We start from the raw sequence: 21,101 nt of genomic DNA, 5'->3' as shown, positions 1-21,101 counted from the left end.
CGCTGAAACCCACATCCGCGGCGGCTCCATGCCGGGACGCACAACGATGGTGAGTGGATCCATCTTCAGAGGGATATCCATAAAGGCGCAGGCAGCCTTAGCCACTTTCCTGTGGCCCACCTCTCTGAGGTAACGCTCTGGCCGGCTACAAAAATTTAGCCCCTGGCTTCGGCCGATGTGTAGGCCGCATCCCGGAAGTCTCCTGAAACGCCCCGCTGGTGTCCCCGCCTGCTACAGAAATTTAGGCCCCGGCTTGGGCCTATTCAGCATCGTGTCCGTCGCTCCGCCCCCCGAGTTGGCGCTTCTCGCTCTCTGCGAGATTTTATCTAGTCTGCAGCTCACAGTGGCCATCTTGGTCCACCCGGCCGGCTCACACTGAGGCAACGATTTTTAGCATTAAGGGGGCACAACCACTCTACATCAAGGCATTAAACGCGCAAGTATTCTCTGTTCTTAAAGGCGCATGTAGTATTGTCTGGTTTTTAAAGGCGCATGTAGTATTGTCTGGTTTTAAAGGCGCATGACCAGTATTCTCTGTTCTTAAAGGCGCATGTCCAGTATTCTCTGTTCTTAAAGGCGCATGTCCAGTATTGGCTGGTCTTAAAGGAGCATGTCCAGTATTGTCTGGTCTTAAAGGCGCATGTCTAGTATTGTCTGGTCTTAAAGGCACGTGACCAGTTTTCCCTGGTCTTAAAGGCGCATGGCCAGCATACCCTGGTCTTACGCACATGGCCAGTATGCCCTGGTCTTAAAGGCGCATGACCAGTATTCCCTGGTCTTAAAGGCGCATGACCAGTACTCCTTGGTCTTAAGGGCACATGTCCAGTATTACCTGGTCTTAAAGGCACATGACCAGTACGTCCTGGTCTTAAAGGCACGTGACCAGTATGCCCTGGTCTTAAAGGCACATGACCAGTAGGCCCTGGTCTTACGCACTTGGCCAGTATGCCCTGGTCTTAAAGGCACATGACCAGTATGCCCTGGTCTTAAGGGCACATGACCAGTATGACCTGGTTTTAAAGATACATGACCAGTATGCCCTGGTCTTAAAGGCACGTGACCAGTATGCCCTGGTCTTAAAGGCACGTGACCAGTATGCCCTGGACTTAAAGGCACATGACCAGTATGCCCTGGTCTTAAAGGCACGTGTTCAATATGCCCTGGACTTAAAGACACATAACCAGTATGCCCTGGTCTTCAAAGCATATGACAAGTATGTCCTGGTTCTTACAGGCACATGACCAGCATGCCCTCCTCCTAAAGGCACAAGACCAGTATACCCTGGTCTTAAAGACGCACGACCAGCATTCCCTAGTCTTAAAGGCGCATGACCAGTATTTACTGGTCTTATGGGCACATCATCAATCCTAAGCTGGTCACTCTAACTGAGCTCTGGAGCCTTCCGCCGCTCATCCCTAACCGCAACCCAGATATACATGGTCCCTCTCCTACATGGGAGCGTCCGCTAGCAGGGGCCGCAAGTGTTCTAGAAAAACGTACAGGCGTCTGCAAAACGGAAGTTTTCATTTCCTAATCTCTCCCCTATGATTGGTTAAGAACAACGCTGAATATGGATCGCATATTGCCTTGGATTGCAAGAGCTTCAGAAAAAGAGGGACTCTCCTATTTATACCATCAACAAATCGACGAGCAATTCAATGGACAGAAGCCGCTAAGTAGGTTGCCATACCTGGTCTGATTTTTATGGGCGACGGGTCCTTTTAAGGGCACCGATTCCCCCCACATCTTCAACAGACGAACACATGCAGTGTCGCCTCCATGTATCCTCTTCTGCATCCAGGCCTAATGCCAAACAACCTGCCCTGTCCACCCGGGGACCTCAACTCTGGGGATGTACAGAGGCACACATCTTTGGCGTCCAAGCACCCCCCTTTGTATCAATTTAGGGGATGATGCAAGAAAGCGGACGATTCCTCTCCACGTCCCTGTTAACGGAATGGTGGATCGAAGGTTCCTAATTTTCTACTCTGCACGAAGATGGCAAGAGGCCTGCTGGTTGCAGCCCCGCATTCTGCCACTTGGCAGTCTAACCGGATGGAATTTCTTGTGGTATACCTACCAGTATCCCTGCCCGATGTATCATCAATTAAAAAACCACAGACGGTTGGATAGCAAATCTGGTTCGTTCCGTCTTGTGGCTTCGGGTTCAGCGCTCTACCCTTTAGCGCCACATGATGTTGCTTGACCAATAGTCTCCTGGTCAGAGACCTTAACTACTTCAATTCAAATCAAATCTTCTGAGCGGGAGACTAACAAGGGATCGTATTTTTTCTACAGACCCATCCAGCAGTAGAAGCATTGTCCTGGACAGTGTAGATCTAAGGGATCTTGGTTTCACGAAGGAGAAAATGAAAAGTATGATCATTCCTGGACCTCAAACTTCTAACAACCTTTGATAAGGCCCTCCTTTTTCAGATGCAGTTCCTCCGCTCAGCCATTACTTCAACAGAAGAAAAAAAAAAAAAAAAAAAAAGTGGAGTTTTCTGGCATCCATCGACATTCGGCTTTCTTACCCTCACATGCCTACTTTTTTCCCCTCTACAATTATCTCTTCTCCTTTCCATTCGCGAACAGCATTTTCAAGTCACGACCTTACCCTTCAGCCTGGCTACCGCACCACAGTGGTCGCAACGCTCATAGCAGTTGTCATGTGCTTCTTGCACCCTAGAAACATGGTCGTCCTGCCCTACTCGGTCGACTTTCTAGCCGCTCTACAAGGACTACGCTAAGTTGTCTATATCACTTGCAATACCCTCTCACTAGGAAGTTTTTTCCTCATTCCCAGCCCAGCAGATCCTCTTTGACGATGATCCTACACAAGAAGGATGGTAATTCTCTCTCTCGAGTCAAGGTCGTGGCCCTTCAACACGGAGCTTGTGCACTTGATCACTCATTCCCTCGGTTCATTCAATTAGCTAGGAGGGTTCTGAGCAATAAGACGAAAACGGAAGTAGTTTTCTTTTGCTCCGCTCGTTTTCAGCAAGTCAATCAGGCTTTCAAAAGGTAGTCTCTAAGCTCCTTCCTCATCCAGAGCCTTCTTCTGGTCCAATGGTTATTAGGGATACCAATGCCCGTCTTCTTCTCCCGATCATTTCTCTGGGGATCCGAACAGTACGGCTAATCCTACAGCAGGTCTACTGCCCTTAGGCGGGTCAACCATCCGTCTTCAATTTGGATAATGTCACGGCTGTGCCATACGTCAATCATCTCGCAGGTACCCACAGTCAAGCGCCATGGCCGAGGTACCTCGCACTCTCTGATGGGCCGAGATCTATCATTCGGTGATCTCAACAGTACATGTCCCTGGAGTAGAACACTGGGCGGCTGACATATTCAGCCGTCAGGGTTTTCTCCTCAAGTGAGTGGGAACTTCACTCGGAAGTCTTCCTTCACATCTGCCTTCACTGGAGTACTCCAGATGTAGATCGGATGGCGTCCAAGCTGAACGCCTATGTACTCCAGTTCATGGTTTGGCTTCAAGATCCAAGTCCATCGCAGTGCATGCTCCGTTTCTTCCACGGTACCAATTTCCATAACTCCTCTTCCACTACGTTTGAGATCTTTTTGGAAGCAGAAAAGGCCCCCAGTGATCCCGGGAGACCCGCACTGACCATGTCAGGTTTTCTCGCTTGCGGTACTAGTATTCTCCGTCTTATTTCGACAAAACTGGAAATATGGATCTTCTCGCAGGGAGCCTTCACCTGTAGTTCTTCCCTACCGCGTACCGTTAGATCTGGGGGACCTTAATGGTCCTGGGGATCTTACAGTAGACTCCTTTTTCGATCCAGAAAGACTTTACTATCAGGGAACGTCACTCCCCTTTTTTCTCTGCGTTCTTGTCATCCTGATGAGTCTTCAGAGCTTGCCACTCTGTTCCTTTCAGTCTTTTTTCCTTGTTACCATCAATGCATCGTTGCCCTCAAGCCATCCCCTTCCCTCGTTGCCAAGGTGGTTTTGTATTCCCACTGTTGCAGGGGCATCGTCCTCTCATCTCTTTCGGCTCCAGTCCACACAACGGAATGGGTTCTCCATAATCTGGAAGAAGTGAGTGCTCCAAGTAGGTACGTATCGAGGACGGCGTCCTTCCGAAGGTTGGACACTTTGCTTGGGCTTCTCGATGGTAAGTAGGCTTCCCGACGGTCACAGGAAGGGTTTAGCCGTGTTCATCGGCCACGTTAGCCTGGTGGATTCTTTTCACCATCCAGGAGTCCTTCCGTGCTAGAGGTCAGCCTATCTCCCTGTCTCAGGGCTCTAGGCACCAGGCGTCGGCAAGCACGACCGCAAGCTTGCGAATTCCTCCAGTCCGCATGCATTCTTGAAGCACTATAATTCACACACTTCCACAGATGTGAGTCTGGGCAGGCGGACTTTGCAGGCCGCCTTGGCGCACTTGTAAGTAGCGGTTACACGGCCTGATCTTATGTTGTCCCCACCCAGGGACTGCTTTGGGACATCCCATGGTCTGTGTCCCCCAATGAGGCGAAGGAGAAATAGGGATTTTTGTGTACTCACCGTAAAATCCTTTTCTCCGAGCCATTCATTGGGGGACACAGCTCCCTCCCTATTATTAGTTGTATTTGTTTTTATCATTTGATATGTTATACTCTCATATATAATGTGACATGCTATACGCTTATATGTTGTTATTGATCTCCTACTGCTTTTGCACCGAACTGGTTAGCTGGGAGCCAGCAGAGGGGTGTATACTGCAGGGGAGGAGCTAACTTTCTTTGTAATTCTTAGTGTCAGCCTCCTGGTGGCAGCAGCATACACCCATGGTCTGTGTCCCCCAATGAATGGCTCGGAGAAAAGGATTTTACGGTGAGTACACAAAAATCCCTATTTTTTGCAATTTCACTGCACTTGGAATTTTTTTCCCGTTTTCTAGTACACGACATGGTAAAACCAATGATATCGTTCAAAAGTACAACTCGTCCCGCAAAAAATAAGCCCTCACATGGCCAAATTGACGGAAAAATAAAAAAGTTATGGCTCTGGGAAGGAGGGGAGTGAAAAACGAATACGGAAAAAACGGAAAATCCCACGGTCATGAAGGGGTTAATGATGCTAATAACTGTATTCAAGGCTAGATGTGAAATTTATTATAGAACTGTTTTATATAAATGTAGCCGGAACAATAGTAAATGAGAAAACGCTGTTTTTGGTGACTCTCTTTAAAAAGCACCTTTCTTCAGTTTTAGAATGTTAAAGTGGCTGCATAGCTAAATAAAACATTTTTTTTTTCATCTTTGTTGTAGAGCTATTATTTATTTTTGAAAAGCAAGAAAATAAACGCAGCACTCACCGGCACCGTGGTCAAAATGTTCTCTTTATTGCGACATGTAAGGATAAATCTTCACGGCACGGGGGAGTCTGACAGGTAAGGAGTGTGCAGGACGGGACAACAGCCGTTTCGCGCTGAACAGTAGCGCTTCTACGGGTACATGTCGCAATAAAGAGAACATTTTGACCACGGTGCCGGTGAGTGCTGCGTTTTTCTTCTTGCTTTTCATACATGAAAGACTTCTTTGCTCCCACGCAAGCACCGCTGTTAAATACATCTGTGTGTTTACCCCACATCGACAGTACACTGTGATATATACCCTCTGAAAATAAGCTGTGCCACTTTGTTTTTTTTCTTTTTGTCTATTTATTTTACTCACTTATATAGTGCTGTAAATTCCACAGCGCTTTAGATATCATCACTGTCCCCATTGGGGCTCACAATCTAGATTCCCCATCAGTATGTCTTTGGAATGTTGGAGGAAACCCTGACAATCACGGGGAGCACATACAAACTCCTTGCAGAAATTGTTCTTGGAAGGAGATTGTATAGTTTAGAACCTATGGTAATTATTAGTGATGAGCGAGTGTACTCGTTGCTTGGGTTTTCCCGAGCACGCTCGGGTGGTCTCCGAATATTTGTTAGTGTACGGAGATTTAGTTTTCATCACCGCAGCTGAATGATTTATAGCTACTAGCCAGGCTGAGTACATGTGGGGGTTGCCTGGTTGCTAGGGAATCCCCACATGCACTCAGTCTGGGTAGTAGCTATAAATCATGCAGCTGAGGTGATGAAAACTAAATCCCCGAGCACTAACAAATACTCGGAGACCACCCGAGCGTGCTCGGGAAAACCCGAGCAACTACACTCGCTCATCACTAGTAATTTCCCCTTCAACCAAGCGTGGTGTTAGCAATGAGTCGCCTCCGGAGGGGTAGGCTTTTACTGTTTTCCCCTGTATGACGTTAACTAATTATAAGCAGGAGGTGGCATGCGGGGGAAAAAAAACACATTTTCCCAGAGGATTTCCAGAACCGTTTTCTGTGTGGGACGTGTATTGACACACAGCCCTGCTCTCCTCATTGGTCTCACTGCCAGCATGTACTGTGATTACAAGCTCAGGAAGGGAGTAGAGCAGAGATGGGCATCTTTAAACACCTGCATCTGCAGCTCTCATCCCACAGCACTGTTGGCTCTGTTCTACTCTCATTTTCCCCACGCTATCAGTGCTTTGAGATGAGAGCTTATGTGTGAATAGGTGATAACTTTTTTTTTTTTTCCCACTGAATAACCCTTCTAAGAAAAAAAAAAAATTGATCACAAAGGTGGGCAACCCTTTTAAGTTTGTGTGTTGTTATACCATAAGGAGATGGATGCTCTGCTGGATGTTTTTGTCATTGTTAATGTAGTTATATGATAAGTTATTTATGGGAAATCCTTTTTATCTAAAGAATAGATGACAAATGTAAGATTTCTGGGACCCTTATTGATTACTAGTGTGGGGTCCTCTGTTCCTCCTCCATGCACATTTTAAGTAAGAAGGTGATTGGATGGAGAGGTGGATTGAACCTGGACCCTGCCGCTTCATTCATTGTGATGGAAACTGCCTCGGATTGAGGAGCAATAGAGGACTTGAAATTTTTATGTTCTAGTGACTGGTGGGGTCTCATAAAGCTTGAAGATTTATGATCTAGCAGAGACTGTGGATAAATAAATGTTATTTGTTGGAAAACTCCTTAAATAAAAGTGTACATACAGTAATATAATTGTTAGGCTTCTTTCACACTAGCGTCGGGCTCGGCCTGTCGCAGTGCGTCGGGCCGAGGTCCCCGACGCTAGCGTTGTCTCCGCCGCACAGCGGGGGCAGCGGATGCATTTTTCCAGCGCAGCCGCTGCCCCATTGTGAGGTGCGGGGAAGTGCGTGGAGGTGGGGGCGGAGTTCCGGCCGCGCATGCGCGGTCGGAAAAAGCGGACCGTCGGGAGCAAAAAACGTTACATGTAACGTTTTTTGCTCCCGACGGTCCGCCACAGCACGGCGCAACCGTCGCACGACGGTTGCGACGTGTGTCATTGCATCGCAAATGCGTCACTAATGTTAGTCAATGCAGAAAAAACGCATCCTGCAAGCACTTTTGCAGGATGCGTTTTTTCGGCAAAACGACGCATTTGCAACGTAATGCAGTTAACGCTAGTGTGAAAGTAGCCTTACTCACATTTTATCAATAAAATCTTCTTAGAATTAAGATACTTTTACAAGAATAAATTTCTAGATATTTACAAAATTTTCAAAATAATTACATTCTAATCATTTTCTGTTCCAGGCTATGCCCTTGACCCATCACTGGATGTTCAAGAAACATCCACAAAATACATTGGCTCAGTTGATGATGCCGAGAAGAATCAAGGTAAGAACATATGTTGTAGCAATGTATTTGAAGACTATGTTGAGAACTCCACATTTATCAACATTTTAATTGTACACTCAAAAGTGAATTAACCACTTCACCCAAGGGCCATTTTCGCGCTTCTGTTTCTTGCTCCCGTTCTTCTCAGAGCCATAATTTTTTTTAATCTTTCCATCACTATGGCTGTGTGAGGGCTTCTTTTTTGCGGGACGAGTTGTACTTTTGAACGACACCAATGGTTTTACCATATAGTGTACTGGAAAATGGGGAATAAAAATTCCAACTGAAGTAAAATTGCAAAAAAAAAATGCATTTCCACAATTTTTTTTTACCATGTTCACCAAATGCTAAAACTGACCTGCCATTATGATTCTCCAGGTCATTACGAGTTTGTAGATCCTAAATATGTATAGGTTCTTTTTTATTTAAAAAAAAAAAATCCAAAGTTTGTTTAAAAAAAAAAAAAAATTGTGTAATTTTACGAGACCCGTAGCGTCTCCATTTTTCGGGACCTGGTGCTGGGTGAGGGCTTATTTTTTGCTTGCTGATCTGACGTTTAGTAGTGATGAGCGAATATACTCATTACTCGAGATTTCTCGAGCATGCTTGGGGGTCCTCCGAGTATTTTTTAGTGCCCGGAGATTTAGTTTTTCTTGCCGCAGCTGAATGATTTACATTTGTTAGCCAGCTTGATTACATGTGGGGGTTGCATGGTTGCTAGGGAACCCCCACATGCACTTATGCTGCGACTTTTACTTCCTCTAGATAGTCAAGTTCGATCGTCTTCTCGGCTCTCCGCCAGGGGCCGAACCAAGGACCTCACTAAACCATCCAATCGGTAGTAGAGACAGGCGGTGTGTACAAAGGGCAGAGACTTAATCAACGCGAGCTTATTACCCGCACTTACTGGGAATTCCTCGTTCATGGGGAAGAATTGCAATTCCCGATCCCCATCACGAACGGGGTTCAGCGGGTTGCCCGCACCTGTCGGCGAAGGGTAGACACACGCTGGTCCGTTTACCACATCATTGTATTAACATTTAATAACTGGCCATCAAAACATCGTGTCTACACCAAAACGAGTATCAATAAAAACTAGTGATGAGCGAATATACTCGTTACTCGAGACTTCTCGAGCACGCTCGGGGGTCCTCCAAGTATTTTATAGTGCCCGGAGATTTAGTTTTTCCTGCCGCAGCTGAATGATTTACATTTGTTAGCCAGCATAAGTACATGTGGGGGTTGCATGGTTGCTAGGTCACTAGTTTTTATTGATAACTCGTTTTGGTGTAGACATGATGTTTTGATGGCCAGTTATTAAATGTTAATACAATGATGTGGTAAACAAAAAAAACAAAACGTAATTCTGGCGTTTTGAATCTTTTTTTTCATATGCTGTTTACCGGATTAATTCTTTTTATATCTTGATCAGGTGATTCTGAACTTGACGATATCAAATATTTTTTTTCTCCTTTGCCCCATTGGGGGACACAGGACCATGGGTGTATGCTGCTGCCACTAGGAGGCTGACACTAAGTGAATATATAAGAAATTAACTCCTCCTCCTCAGCAGTATACACCTACCACTGGCTCCAGTCCAAACCAGTTCATGCTTAGTGTCTGTAGGAGGCATATGGGTCTGCTTTCAGACCACAATTTTTTTTAATCTTTTTTTTTATTCTATTTTTTACCTTTTTTAATATTTTTTCCAAGATTTATGGGGGTGACGGATCCCTTCAGGGTTCCGATCTCCCGCAACCAACAGGCGGGAACGCGGAGTGTCGCCTCCACGTACCACCTCCTGCACCTTTCAAGCCATGCCTGAACTATTTTAGGGGTGACGGGTCCCTTCAGGGCTCCGCTCTCCCCCAAACCAGCAACATTCGGGAACATGGAGTGTCGCCTCCATGTACCCCCTTCTGATCCAGGCTTACAGCCGGACAACTACCCTGTCCTATCCTAGGGGAGTGAAACCTTAGGATGCACAGAGGCTCTGATGGCGTCCGTGTGGCTCCCACTGCATCACCGCTGATAGAACAGCAGTGATGAAAGGAGGCGAACAGACCTTTTCCACCTCCCTGACAAAGGGATGGTGGATTGAGGGTTCCTGCAAAGTCTATACTGCAGCCCCCTGACCTGCAGGCAGAGCAATAGATCTGTGTTTCTTCTGCTCCGGCGAACATGTGAGTTCCTAGGTAAGGCTACTTTCACACTAGCGTCGTTTTGAATACGTCGCAATGCGTCGTTTAGGAGAAAAAACGCATCCTGCAAAGTTGTCTGCAGGATGCGTTTTTCCCCCATAGACTTACATTAGCAACGCATTGCGACGTATGGCCACACATGTGCGGCCGTAACTCCGCCCCCTCCTCCCCGGACATTACAATGGGGCAGCGGAAGCGTCGTAAGACTCCTTCCGCTGCCCACGTCGGGCATTACTTTCACAACGCGCGTCGGCACATCGGGCCGACGCATAGCGACGGCCCCGTGCTGACGCTAGTGTGAAAGAAGCCTTAGGAAGGCTCTCTCAGCGCACATCACGGCTCTCTGGGTGTGTTCCCGGCCGGCGCTGAAAATTTAGTCCCTGGCTTCTGCCTGTACTAGGCTGCAATCCAGTAGCTCCGCCCACTCGCTCTCGTCACGTCATCGTCTCCGCCCACCTGCTTGTCTCTTTTCGTTCAGAGCGAGAGTGCCTTACCCGATCCCTGTGGCCATCTCTACTCGCCGGCTGCCCCTATGGGAACCCTCTTCTGCACTGGATTCCCTGCGCTGCCGCAATCTGCTGATAATGTTCCCAGCGGATCCCTGACACCTGGAGGATCGCTCTCAGGGCCTTAGGACCTGGGTCAGAGCTGCGCTGCTACATCATGTCTCTCTAAATCATCCAGGAGAGCTAATAAAACACATACTGTGTTTTTCACCTTATGTACCACCTGTCAGACTTCCCTGCCTCTTGGACAGAATATCCCACATTGCGAAGCCTGTGATCCCGAACGCGCCCAGGAGCCCTCCGCTGCAACCGATTCCAGTATACATAGTCTGTTGTGAATTTGCTTTTTGCTCCCTCTAGTGGTTACTAGTTTTTTGACTCTGGTTTTTCTGTCATTCCTTTTATCCGCACCTGGGTCGTTAGTTAGGGGTGTTGCTATATAAGCTCCCTGGACCTTCAGTTCAATGCCTGGCAACGTAGTTATCAGAGCTAGTCTGCTGTGCTCTTGTCTACTGATCCTGGTTCCAGTTATATCAGCTAAGTCTGCCTTTGCTTTTTGCTATTTGTTTTGGTTTTGTATTTTTGTCCAGCTTGTTCCAAATCTATATCCTGACCTTTGCTGGACGCTCTAGGGAGCTGGTGTTCTCCCCCCGGACCGTTAGACGGTTCGGGGGTTCTTGAATTTCCAGTGTGGATTTTGATAGGGTTTTTGTTGACCATATAAGTTACCTTTCTTTATTCTGCTATCAGTAAGCGGGCCTCTCTGTGCTAAACCTGATTCATTTCTGTGTTTGTCATTTCCTCTTACCTCACCGTCATTATTTGTGGGGGGCTTCTATCCAGCTTTGGGGTCCCCTTCTCTGGAGGCAAGAAAGGTCTTTGTTTTCCTCTACTAGGGGTAGCTAGATTCTCCGGCTGGCGCGTGTCATCTAGAATCAACGTAGGAATGATCCCCGGCTACTTCTAGTTCTAGTATTCTGCAGACTTCCACGTTCCTCTGAGACCCTCGCCATTGGGGTCATAACAATAGTCCCCCTGAGTGCGCTTCATCATTGTCGCAGTCCATAGCTTCCCTAGCTAAAGTGATTGAGTCCCTTCAGGATCCCTTCTCGGGTCGGGGCATCCATCTGCCTGTCTAGAGAGTTCCTCTACCACATGGGAACCTTAGGCCTGCAGGGGCCATTCTCAGTCAGAATATACACAGGCATCTAGAAAACGGACTCCTAGCACGTCTCCCGGGCCTTCTTGTGCCTTGGCATCCGTGAGCTCCGTTTCTCGCTCCCCCTCACCAGGGGTTTGCAGCAAACAGAACAGAAGTGCAGTGGTTCTTCTGCTGAATTTTTTATACCTGGTGCATTACTCTGCTGTGCATTGCAGCAGAGAAAGCTAAGTGTTGTTTGCTTATACCTTGTTTGTCTAAACTTTCCCTTTGTGTTTTATTAGTGCAGCGGTGGGACCAGTGCTCTCACTAGCCAATTTCCTACCCAGGGATAGGTGCCCGGCGAGTGAGGGCTAAGGTATCCTGCTCGGCGACAGGTTGAAAGAACCTGTATAGGGACATCAGGAAGATTAGGGCACATCCTTAGGAGAGTGCAGGAGGTGTCTATTTCCCCGTTCCCTATCGCAGAGCCCAGCGTTGTTATTGTGTTGCCGGTGTTCCCTTGTGAGTTTCGCCGTTTTGTGACTGACCACCTGTTCGGTCGTGTCACGCTTGGACAGTCACTTCCTGACAATCGGGCGACGGTGGATAGTCTCATGGAGGCCATCAACCAGACGTTGAAGGTTGATGAGGACTCTTCTTCCACCCTGGATCACGCGGTGTCCTTCAAAAGGACCAAACGTTCTCATAGGGTGTTTGCCAATCACCCTGATTTTCAGGACACAGCTCGACGGCATAGAGAGAGGCCAGACAAACGCTTCTCAGGTCAGAAGCCTCTGGAGGCGAGATACCATTTCTCACCGGATCTGCGTAAGCAATGGGCGTAATCCCCTCCGGTTGACCCACCTGTATCTCGTATGGCATCCAAAACCCTTCTATCCTTACCAGTTGGATCCTCACTTAAAGATCCCACCGACCGTCTGATAGAGAACCTTGCCCGTTCGTGTTTTTTTTTTTTTTTTTTTTTTTTCTGAAGCATCGGGTTCAGCACTCTCTCCCTCTTTCGCTGCGACATGGGTAGCCAAAGCAATGGCCTCCTGGGCAGATACCCTGAGCAGAACCATACAAGGTAGTGATCTCCCCCCGGAGGCAGCGGATCTGGCTAATCAGATCGTTTTGGCCGGAGACTATTTGCTACATGCGTCTCTGGATGCGGCTAACTGTGCTGCGCTTGCGGCCTCAAATACTGTCTCTATTAGGCGGGCATCGTGGCTCAGGGATTGGCGAGCAGACTCTGCGTCCAAAACTCCCTAACCTCCCTGCCTTACCAGAGAGTGGTTGTTTGTTCGGAGAGAAGCTGCATCAACTTATCTGATGCCACAGGTTTGGAAGAGTAAAATCCTCCCCCAGCGGAAAGTTAAGTATCCCTTTCACCGCCCGCAACAGTCTTGTTTCCGATTCTTTCGTAGCAACCTGGTTGGTCCACCACAACCAACTCTTCTGGATCGGGGCTCTCCCCTCATAGGGACAAAGGTCCCCAGGTTTCGTGGAAGAGCCGACCTAAGCAGACCAGATCTCAGGGTTCCCGGTTCCATAGATTCTCGCCCAAATGACTCATGGCTTTACCCGATTGACACCAGCAGAGTAGGCAGCCATCTACTTCGGTTTCGTCGTGCCTGGCTCTCTGTCGTTCATGACGAATGGGTCAGGGACCTGGTGTCCTCCAGATAGAAAATAGAATTTTCTTCCCAGCCTCCAGCAAGGTTCTTCCACTCTCTCTCGAGATGGAACAGTGAGGCCCATACTGGACCTAAAACTCCTAAACAAATTTTTCAAGGTCCGGCACTTCAGGATGGAGCCAGAAATTCCTGCGCTTCGCTGTCCTAGAGGAACATTTTCAGTTCACAGCCTTGCCCTTCGGCCTCACTATCGCCCCCAGAGTGTTCAAGAAGGTCATGTCAGCCGTCATGTCCATTTTGCACTCTCGGGGTATGGTCGTGTTGTTTTACCTAGACCACCTTCTAATTAAGGTCCTGTCTTACCAGGCCTGTACGTGCGTATCACTATGGATACTCGTTCTCACCTGGGCTGGATGATGAACTTAAGCAAGTCTTCCCCGCCCCCCCCATCACAGCTCAGCAGGTATCCTTGACTCTGGACACTTCCCGAGGGTTGGTGACTCTCCCTCGAGACAAGGTCCTAGTCCTTCAACAGGGAGCCAGGGCACTTTGTCATCCTTATCCTCACCCCGTCCGCTTCGGCATGGGGGTCCTGGGCAAGATGGTGGCAGCAATGGAAGCTGTTCCCTCTGCCCAGCTACACCTCCACCCTCTGCAGCATGTGCTTCTGGCAGCCTGAGACAGGAACCCGTTCTCCCTCAACTGGCGGTGCGCTCTGGTGGTGGACGCGGCGGTCCTCCCTCATCCAGGGGAAATCTTTTCTCCTGGTTCATTGGCTGGTAGTCACTACTGACGCCAGCCTCCTCGACTGGGGAGCTCTCTACCACCACACTGCCCAGGGGCGTTGGTCACCTTGGGAATCGAGCCTTGCAATCAGCATACTGGAGATTCGGGCGATATGGTTGTCCATGCGACGTTTCCATCATCTTCCAGCGGGTCGTCCCATCCGAGTTCAATCAGACAATGCCATGGCCGTTGCATATATCAACTATCAGAATGGCAATGCGCAAGGTGGAACACATCCTCAGCTTGGCAGAGAGAAGCCCCTCTGTCATCTCGGCAGTTCACATCCTGGGTGTGGAAAACTGGGCGGCAGACTTCCTCAGTCGTCAGGGTCCGGCCTCGGGAGAGTGGTCACTTCATCTGGAGGTCCTCTAACAAATTTGTCATCGCTGGGGGACTCCGGGTGTGGATTTGAAGGCATCAAGACTAAACGCCAAGGTGCTAGAGTTCATACCTCGGTCCTCGGAGCCAAAAGCCATCGGGGCTGACGCGCTGGTTTTTCCGTGGCATTGGTTTCATTTCCGTACATGTTTCCCCCTCTTCTGTTGCTCCCAAGTCATCAGGAAGATCAAGGCAGAGGGGGTCCCAGTGACCCTGATCGCTCCGGACTGGCCACGCCGGGCGTGGTACACAGAGTTGATGCACCTTGTCGTCGACGTCCCCTGGCGATTACCAGATAGTCCGGACTTACTCTCCCAGCGCCTGATTTGCCACCAGAACTCAGGGACCCTGTGTTTAACGGCCTGCCATTGAATCCTGGGTCCTAACCCAAGCGGAGTTCTCCAAGGAGGTAGTGTCCACCATGATTAGAGCTCGGAAGCCTGTTTCAGTGCACATTTATCACCGCACCGGGAAAACTTTTTTCGCATGATGTAGAGAACGCGGTCATCTTCCTCTTGTCTTCTCCATTCCCACCATATTTGAGTTTCTTCAGTCCGGTCTGGACTCAGGTCTAGCTCTTAGTTCTCTCAAAGGTCAGGTTTCTGCCTTATCTGTTTTGTTCCAGCGCAGGATCGCTTCAAAGCCGCAGGTGAGGACTTTCATTCATGGGGTTTCCCACATGGTGCCTCCCTATAGAATGCTCTTGTATGCCTGGGACCTTAACTTGGTCCTGGGTGTTTTACAGGAGTCTCCTTTTAAACCTCTACGGGACGTTTCTCTAACCCACTTTTCATGGAAAGTCGCTTTCCTTATCATGGTGACTTCAATCAAGCGGGTTTCAGAGCTGGCCGCTCTGTCCCGTCGAGCGCCTTATCTAATTTTTCACCAGGACAAGGTGGTTCTCAGGCGGTCACCTTCCTTCTTACCCAAGGTGGTTTCCTCTTTTCACCTTAATGAGGACATTGTCCTGCCTTCGTTTTGCCAGGTACCAGTACTCCGGGTGGAGAGGGCTCTTCACTATTTGGATTTGGTGAGGGCTCTCAGGAGGTACATCTCACGGACAGCATCCTTCCGTAAGTCGGACTCTTTATTCATCCTTCCTGAGGGTCACAGGAAGGAACTCGCCGCTTCAAAACCCACTATAGCCAGGTGGATCCGCTTGGCTATTCAGGAGTCTTAAGGCCCCGTCTCACTAAGCGATTTACCAACGATCACGACCAGCGATATGACCTGGCCGTGATCGTTGGTAAGTCGCTGTGTGGTCGCTGGGGAGCTGTCACACAGACCGCTCTCCCCAGCGACCAACGATCAGGGGAACGACTTCGGCATCGTTGAAACTGTCTTCAACGATGCCGAAGTCCCCCTGCAGCACCCGGGTAACCAGGGTAAACATCGGGTTACTAAGCGCAGGGCCGCGCTTAGTAACCCGATGTTTACCCTGGTTACCAAAAAAAACAAACAGTACATACTCGCCTTTCGGTGTCCAGGTCCCTTGCCGTCTGCTTCCTGCTCTGACTGAGCCGCCGTACACTGAGAGCAGAGCGCAGCGGTGACGTCACTGCTGTGCTCTCACTTCTCACTGTACGGCCGGGAGTCAGTGAGAGCAGGAAGCAGACGGCAAGGGACACCGAAAGGCGAGTATGTACTGTTTGTTTTTTTTGGTAACCAGGGTAAACATCGGGTTACTAAGCGCGGCCCTGCGCTTAGTAACCCGATGTTTACCCTGGTTACCAGTGAAGACATCGCTGGATCGGTGTCACACACACCGATTCAGCGATGTCAGCGGGGCCTCAACGACCAAAAAAAGGTCCAGGCCATTCTGACACGACCAGCGATCTCGCAGCAGGGGCCTGATCGCTGGTACGTGTCACACATAGCGAGATCGCTATGGAGGTCGCTGTTGCGTCACAAAACTTGTGACTCAGCAGCGATCTCGCTAGCGATCTCGCTATGTGAGACGGGGCCTTTACCATCTCAGAGGTAAGCCTATCTCAGGGGGGATTAAGATTAAGGTGCACTCTACTCGGTTGATAGGCGCTTCATGGACCATTTGCCACCAGGCGTCGGCGGAACAGGTTTGCAAGGCTGTGACTTGGTCCAGTCTGCACACATTCTAGAAGTACTACAACAGTCACACATAGGCTTCCGAAGATGCGGGCCTGGGTAAGGCGAGTCTTGGAGGCGGCGGTAGTGCATCTATAAACAGCTGATACATAAGGTTTGATCTGTTGTATCGGTTCCCCTTCCAGGGACTGCTTTAGGATGTTGCATGGTCCTGTGTCCCCCAATGAGGCGAAGGAGAAACATGGATTTTTGTGTACTCACCGTAAAATCCTTTTCTCCGAGCCACTCATTGGGGGACACAGCAGCCACCCTATTGGCCTGACCGCTATGCTTGTTCTGCGGTTTGACATGTTGTACCAGTATTTGATAGTTTTGTTCTCTTACTGCTTTGTCACTGAACTGGTTCAGAATGGAGCCTGTGGTAGGTGTATACTGCAGAGGAGGAGGAGTTAATTTTTAATATATTCACTTAGTGTCAGCCTCCTAGTGGCAGCAGCAAACACCCATGGTCCTGTGTCCCCTAATGAGTGGCTCGGAGAAAAGGATTTTACGGGGAGTACACAAAAATCCATGTGTTTTCATTGTTTTATTTTGAATGGGGCAAATGGGGGATGATTTAAACTTTTTTTTTTTTTTATATATTTAAAAACTTTTGTTTTTTTTTTTTTTATTTAACACTTGCTTCAATAGTCTCCATGGGAGACTAGAAGCTGCAATCATCTATCTGATCGCCTGTGCTACACACAGCAAGGCTGTAGCTGTGCTCTGTGTAGCAGAAATGCTCACTTGCTATGAGCGCCGACTGCTGGGCGGTGCTCATAGCTATCTCCTGAAGACCCTGGGTTGTCATGCCAACCCATTGGCAACCCACGGTCATGTGATACGAGTGTGGATGGACGGGATTGGTGACGCGCTCCATGTTTAAATGCTGCAGTCAGAGATTGACAGCCGCATTTAACAGGTTAACAGCCACGGGTGGATTGCGATTCCACCCGCGACTGTTCGGGGCACATGTCAGCTGTTGAAATCAGATGTGGGCTCAGAGATGTGGGCTGAGAGCTGGAGCTCGCGTCAAACTGGGAGACCCGACATGCGCCGTACATGTATGGCGCATGTCATAAAGGGTTTAAGAATGACAACACCTTTATTTATTTTGGGATCCCCTGTTACTGTTGTTTGTCACAAACCATGTTTCCTACATCACACTTATTTCCCTTCATGTTGGTTCCTTGCATATTTGCTTTTCCCTTGCTTACTGCATTGTTTGTTGTCCCTTTTTAGGTTTAACAGTATTTGAAACTGGTCAGAAAAAAACTGAGAAGCGGAGAAAGGTGAAAGGAAGTGATGCTTCAGATATTGACGGCTTCTTGGGTCCTTGGGCAAAATACATTGACGAAAAAGATGTTGCGAAACCATCTGAGGTTAATATTGAGCCTTGCACATGCATATTAATACATTTCAGAACTGATTTTATACATATACTACTTTATTAATTCTAGGAAGAGCAGAAAGAGCTTGATGAGATAACAGCAAAAAGGCAGAAGAGAGGCAAACTGGAGGATGATAAACCTGCTGATGAGAAGACCATTTTACATGGTAACTTATTCATAAATATCCACTTTAGTTTTGTCTACAGCATATTTTTAGACCACCTTCTAGATACTATATATTTAAGCGATTAAAGTTTATTAGTAAAAAGCCCTGGTATTTGAATAAGGATGTGACTGTAGTCTGCTATTCCCAGCATAATTCTAGCTACCGCTTAAAGGGAATCTGTCACCAGGTTTTTGCTATGCCATCTGAGCAGCATGATTTAGGGGCAGAAACCCTGATTCCAGGGTTGTATATCCTACTTCACCAGGTTACTGCGGTTTTGATAAAATCACTGTTATATTCCTGCAGATCTTCTGTTTCTCTGAATTCTGAGCTCTGTATAACCTCATCCACACCACTGTTTGGCAGCTTTCTGTATACACTGTGCATAGGCAGAAAGCCGGCAATACGTTAACAAGTTTACTAGTTCTCTAGTGATAATTGCTTGCTGTTAAACAGTGATTTTCTCAAAACTTTACCAATCAGCCCAGTAAAAGATACATTGCTGGAATGAGGTTCTCTTTCTCTACATGATGTTGCTATCAAATTGGGTGGTGAAAACCTGGTGACAGATTTCCTTTAAAGGGAACCTACCACCCCGTTTTTTAAAAATTAGATAAAAATAGTGTGAAATAGGGGCAGAGCTGGGCTTTACATTAGGGCCTTTTCGGTGCCTTTACACCCCCGTTAGGCTGCCCAAATACCTTTGTGAAGTGGCCGTTTTCTGCTGTCACTCAAGTGGGTCAGGTCGGATGGGCGTGGTCACAGCGCTGTTTGTCCCCCAGGATCCTGCTCATCATTACGTTGGTGGCGTAGTGGTGTGCGCATGTCCAGCAGGCAAATCCACTGCCCAGGAGATGAATAACGGCGCGGTCTTCGCTATTCAGCCGTTTACCGGTGGGCGCGGCCATCTTTCCTGTGGCCGCGCCTGCGCAGATGGAGCGCTCTGCTGCCCGGGACTTCAGGAAAATGGCCGCGGGATTCCGCGCGTGCGCAGATGGAGATCGCGGCGGCCATTTTCCTGAAGCCCCGGGCAGCAGAGCGCTCCATCTGCGCAGGCGCGGCCACAGGAAAGATGGCCGCGCCCACCGGTAAACGGCTGAATAGCGAAGACCGCGCCGTTATTAATCTCCTGGGCAGTGGATTTGCCTGCTGGACATGCGCACACCACTACGCCACCAACGTAATGATGAGCAGGATCCTGGGGGACAAACAGCGCTGTGACCACGCCCATCCGACCTGACCCACTTGAGTGACAGCAGAAAACGGCCACTTCACAAAGGTATTTGGGCAGCCTAACGGGGGTGTAAAGGCACCGAAAAGGCCCTAATGTAAAGCCCAGCTCTGCCCATATTTCACACTATTTTTATCTAATTTTTAAAAAACGGGGTGGTAGGTTCCCTTTAACTTTGTTAGAAATTATCCACTGCTTAAATAGATGGTATACATTAATTTAAAAGGTTATTGAAACAAAATAAATAAATATATTGAGAAAGGGGTGAATACATATGCACGCACATGCCAAATTTTAGTTATTTCCTCCCATAAATTTAAAGGGCCACTGTCACCCCCTCCAGCCGTTATAAACTAAAAGAGCCACCTTGTGCAGCAGTAATGCTGCATTCTAACAAGGTGGCTCTCTTAGGTTTAGGTGCATGTATTCCCAAAATAAAGCTTTTTATAACTTCTCAATAATACCTGTCTTTCGCCAGGGAGGCAGGTCCTCACCCCCCTGCTTGAAACGCCACACTGCCGTCACTCAAATCTTCAGGGGCGCCGCCCCCATCGCGCTGTTTTCGCATGAAATCCGGCGTCTGCGCTGTGTAATACTGTCTGGTGCAGGCGCAGTGAGCTCTGGCCGTCTGACGTCACAGCCAGGCTTGCAGACTGCGCCTGTGCGGCCGCCCTGCTTGTGAATCCCAGCCCCGCGCATAATGCATAACACACTGCGGGGCTGGGATTCACAAGGTGGGTGGCCGCACAGGCGGTCTGCAAGCCTGGCTGTGACGTCAGACGGCCAGAGCTCACTGCGCCTGCACCAGACAGTACTACACAGCGCAGGCGCCGGATTTCATGCGAAAACAGCGCGATGGGGGCGGCGCCCCTGAAGATTTGAATGACGGCAGTGTGGCGGTTCAAGCAGGGGGGTGAGGACCTGCCTCCCTGTTGAAAGACAGGTATTTTGGAGAAGTTATAAAAAGCTTTATTTTGGGAATACATGCACCACTAACTAAAAGAGCCACCTTGTTAGAATGCAGCATTACTGCAGCACAAGGTGGCTCTTTTAGTTTATAACGGCTGGAGGGGGGTGACAGTGGCCCTTTAATTTATGCCTATATTTTTCCTCACTTCACCAAATTAGACCATTTAGTACTTATGCATGACACGCAAATCAGATTACGACCTGTGTTTAAATATTTTTGTAATGTAACAAATGGGATTCTTGTAAATGTTTTGGTGCAGCGTAGTCAAAACCCAGACCTTAATCCAACTGAGAATATGGGGTCATGCTTGAAGATTGCTGTTCACCAGAGGAAACCAACTACCGTATATATTCGAGTATAAGCAGAGATTTTTAGCCCCTTTTTTTTTAGGCTGAAAGTGCCCCTCTCGGCTTATACTCGAGTCATTGTCCTAGGGGGTCGGCGGGGGAGGGGGAGCGTCAGCAGTCACATCATACTCACCTGCTCCTGGTGCGTCTCTGCATGTCCCTGCTTCTCCTATAGTCTCTGGCGCCGTCAGCTCTTCCTGTGTTCAGCGGTCACGTGGTACCTCCCATTAAAGTAATAAATATGGACGTGACCCCACTTCGATAGGGGTGGAGCGCATATTCATTGCTTTAAAGAGCGGTACCATGTGACCGCTGAACACAGGAACAAGCTGCCGGCGCCAGAGTCCATCACATTGGAGAAGCATGGACCGCGCCGTGAGGGTGAGTATGACGGGGGAGGGTGAGCATTGCAATATCCACCTGTCCCCGTTCCACTGCCAGGCGCCGTCTTCCGTGTACTCTGGCTGTGACGTTCAGGTCGGAGGGCGCAATGACATGGTTAGTGCCTCCCCATCTGCCTAAACAGTCACTGCA

General features: G+C 48.6%; 1 protein-coding gene across 1 annotated transcript in view; it reads left to right on the top strand.

Moving 5' to 3' along the window:
* The window catches only part of CDC40 (cell division cycle 40), a 96,611-nt gene that overhangs the window by 22,527 nt on the left and 52,983 nt on the right, over positions 1–21,101 (top strand). Inside the window, exons 4-6 of the mRNA XM_077289558.1 lie at positions 7,627–7,710; positions 17,705–17,844; positions 17,923–18,019. Coding sequence (XP_077145673.1) covers positions 7,627–7,710; positions 17,705–17,844; positions 17,923–18,019 — 321 coding nt within the window. The remainder of the gene's footprint in view (positions 1–7,626; positions 7,711–17,704; positions 17,845–17,922; positions 18,020–21,101) is intronic.

This window comes from Ranitomeya variabilis, chromosome 2 (assembly GCF_051348905.1).
Source record: "Ranitomeya variabilis isolate aRanVar5 chromosome 2, aRanVar5.hap1, whole genome shotgun sequence".
Taxonomy (NCBI): domain Eukaryota; kingdom Metazoa; phylum Chordata; class Amphibia; order Anura; family Dendrobatidae; genus Ranitomeya; species Ranitomeya variabilis.
This window is presented reverse-complemented; position numbering and strand designations above follow the sequence as displayed.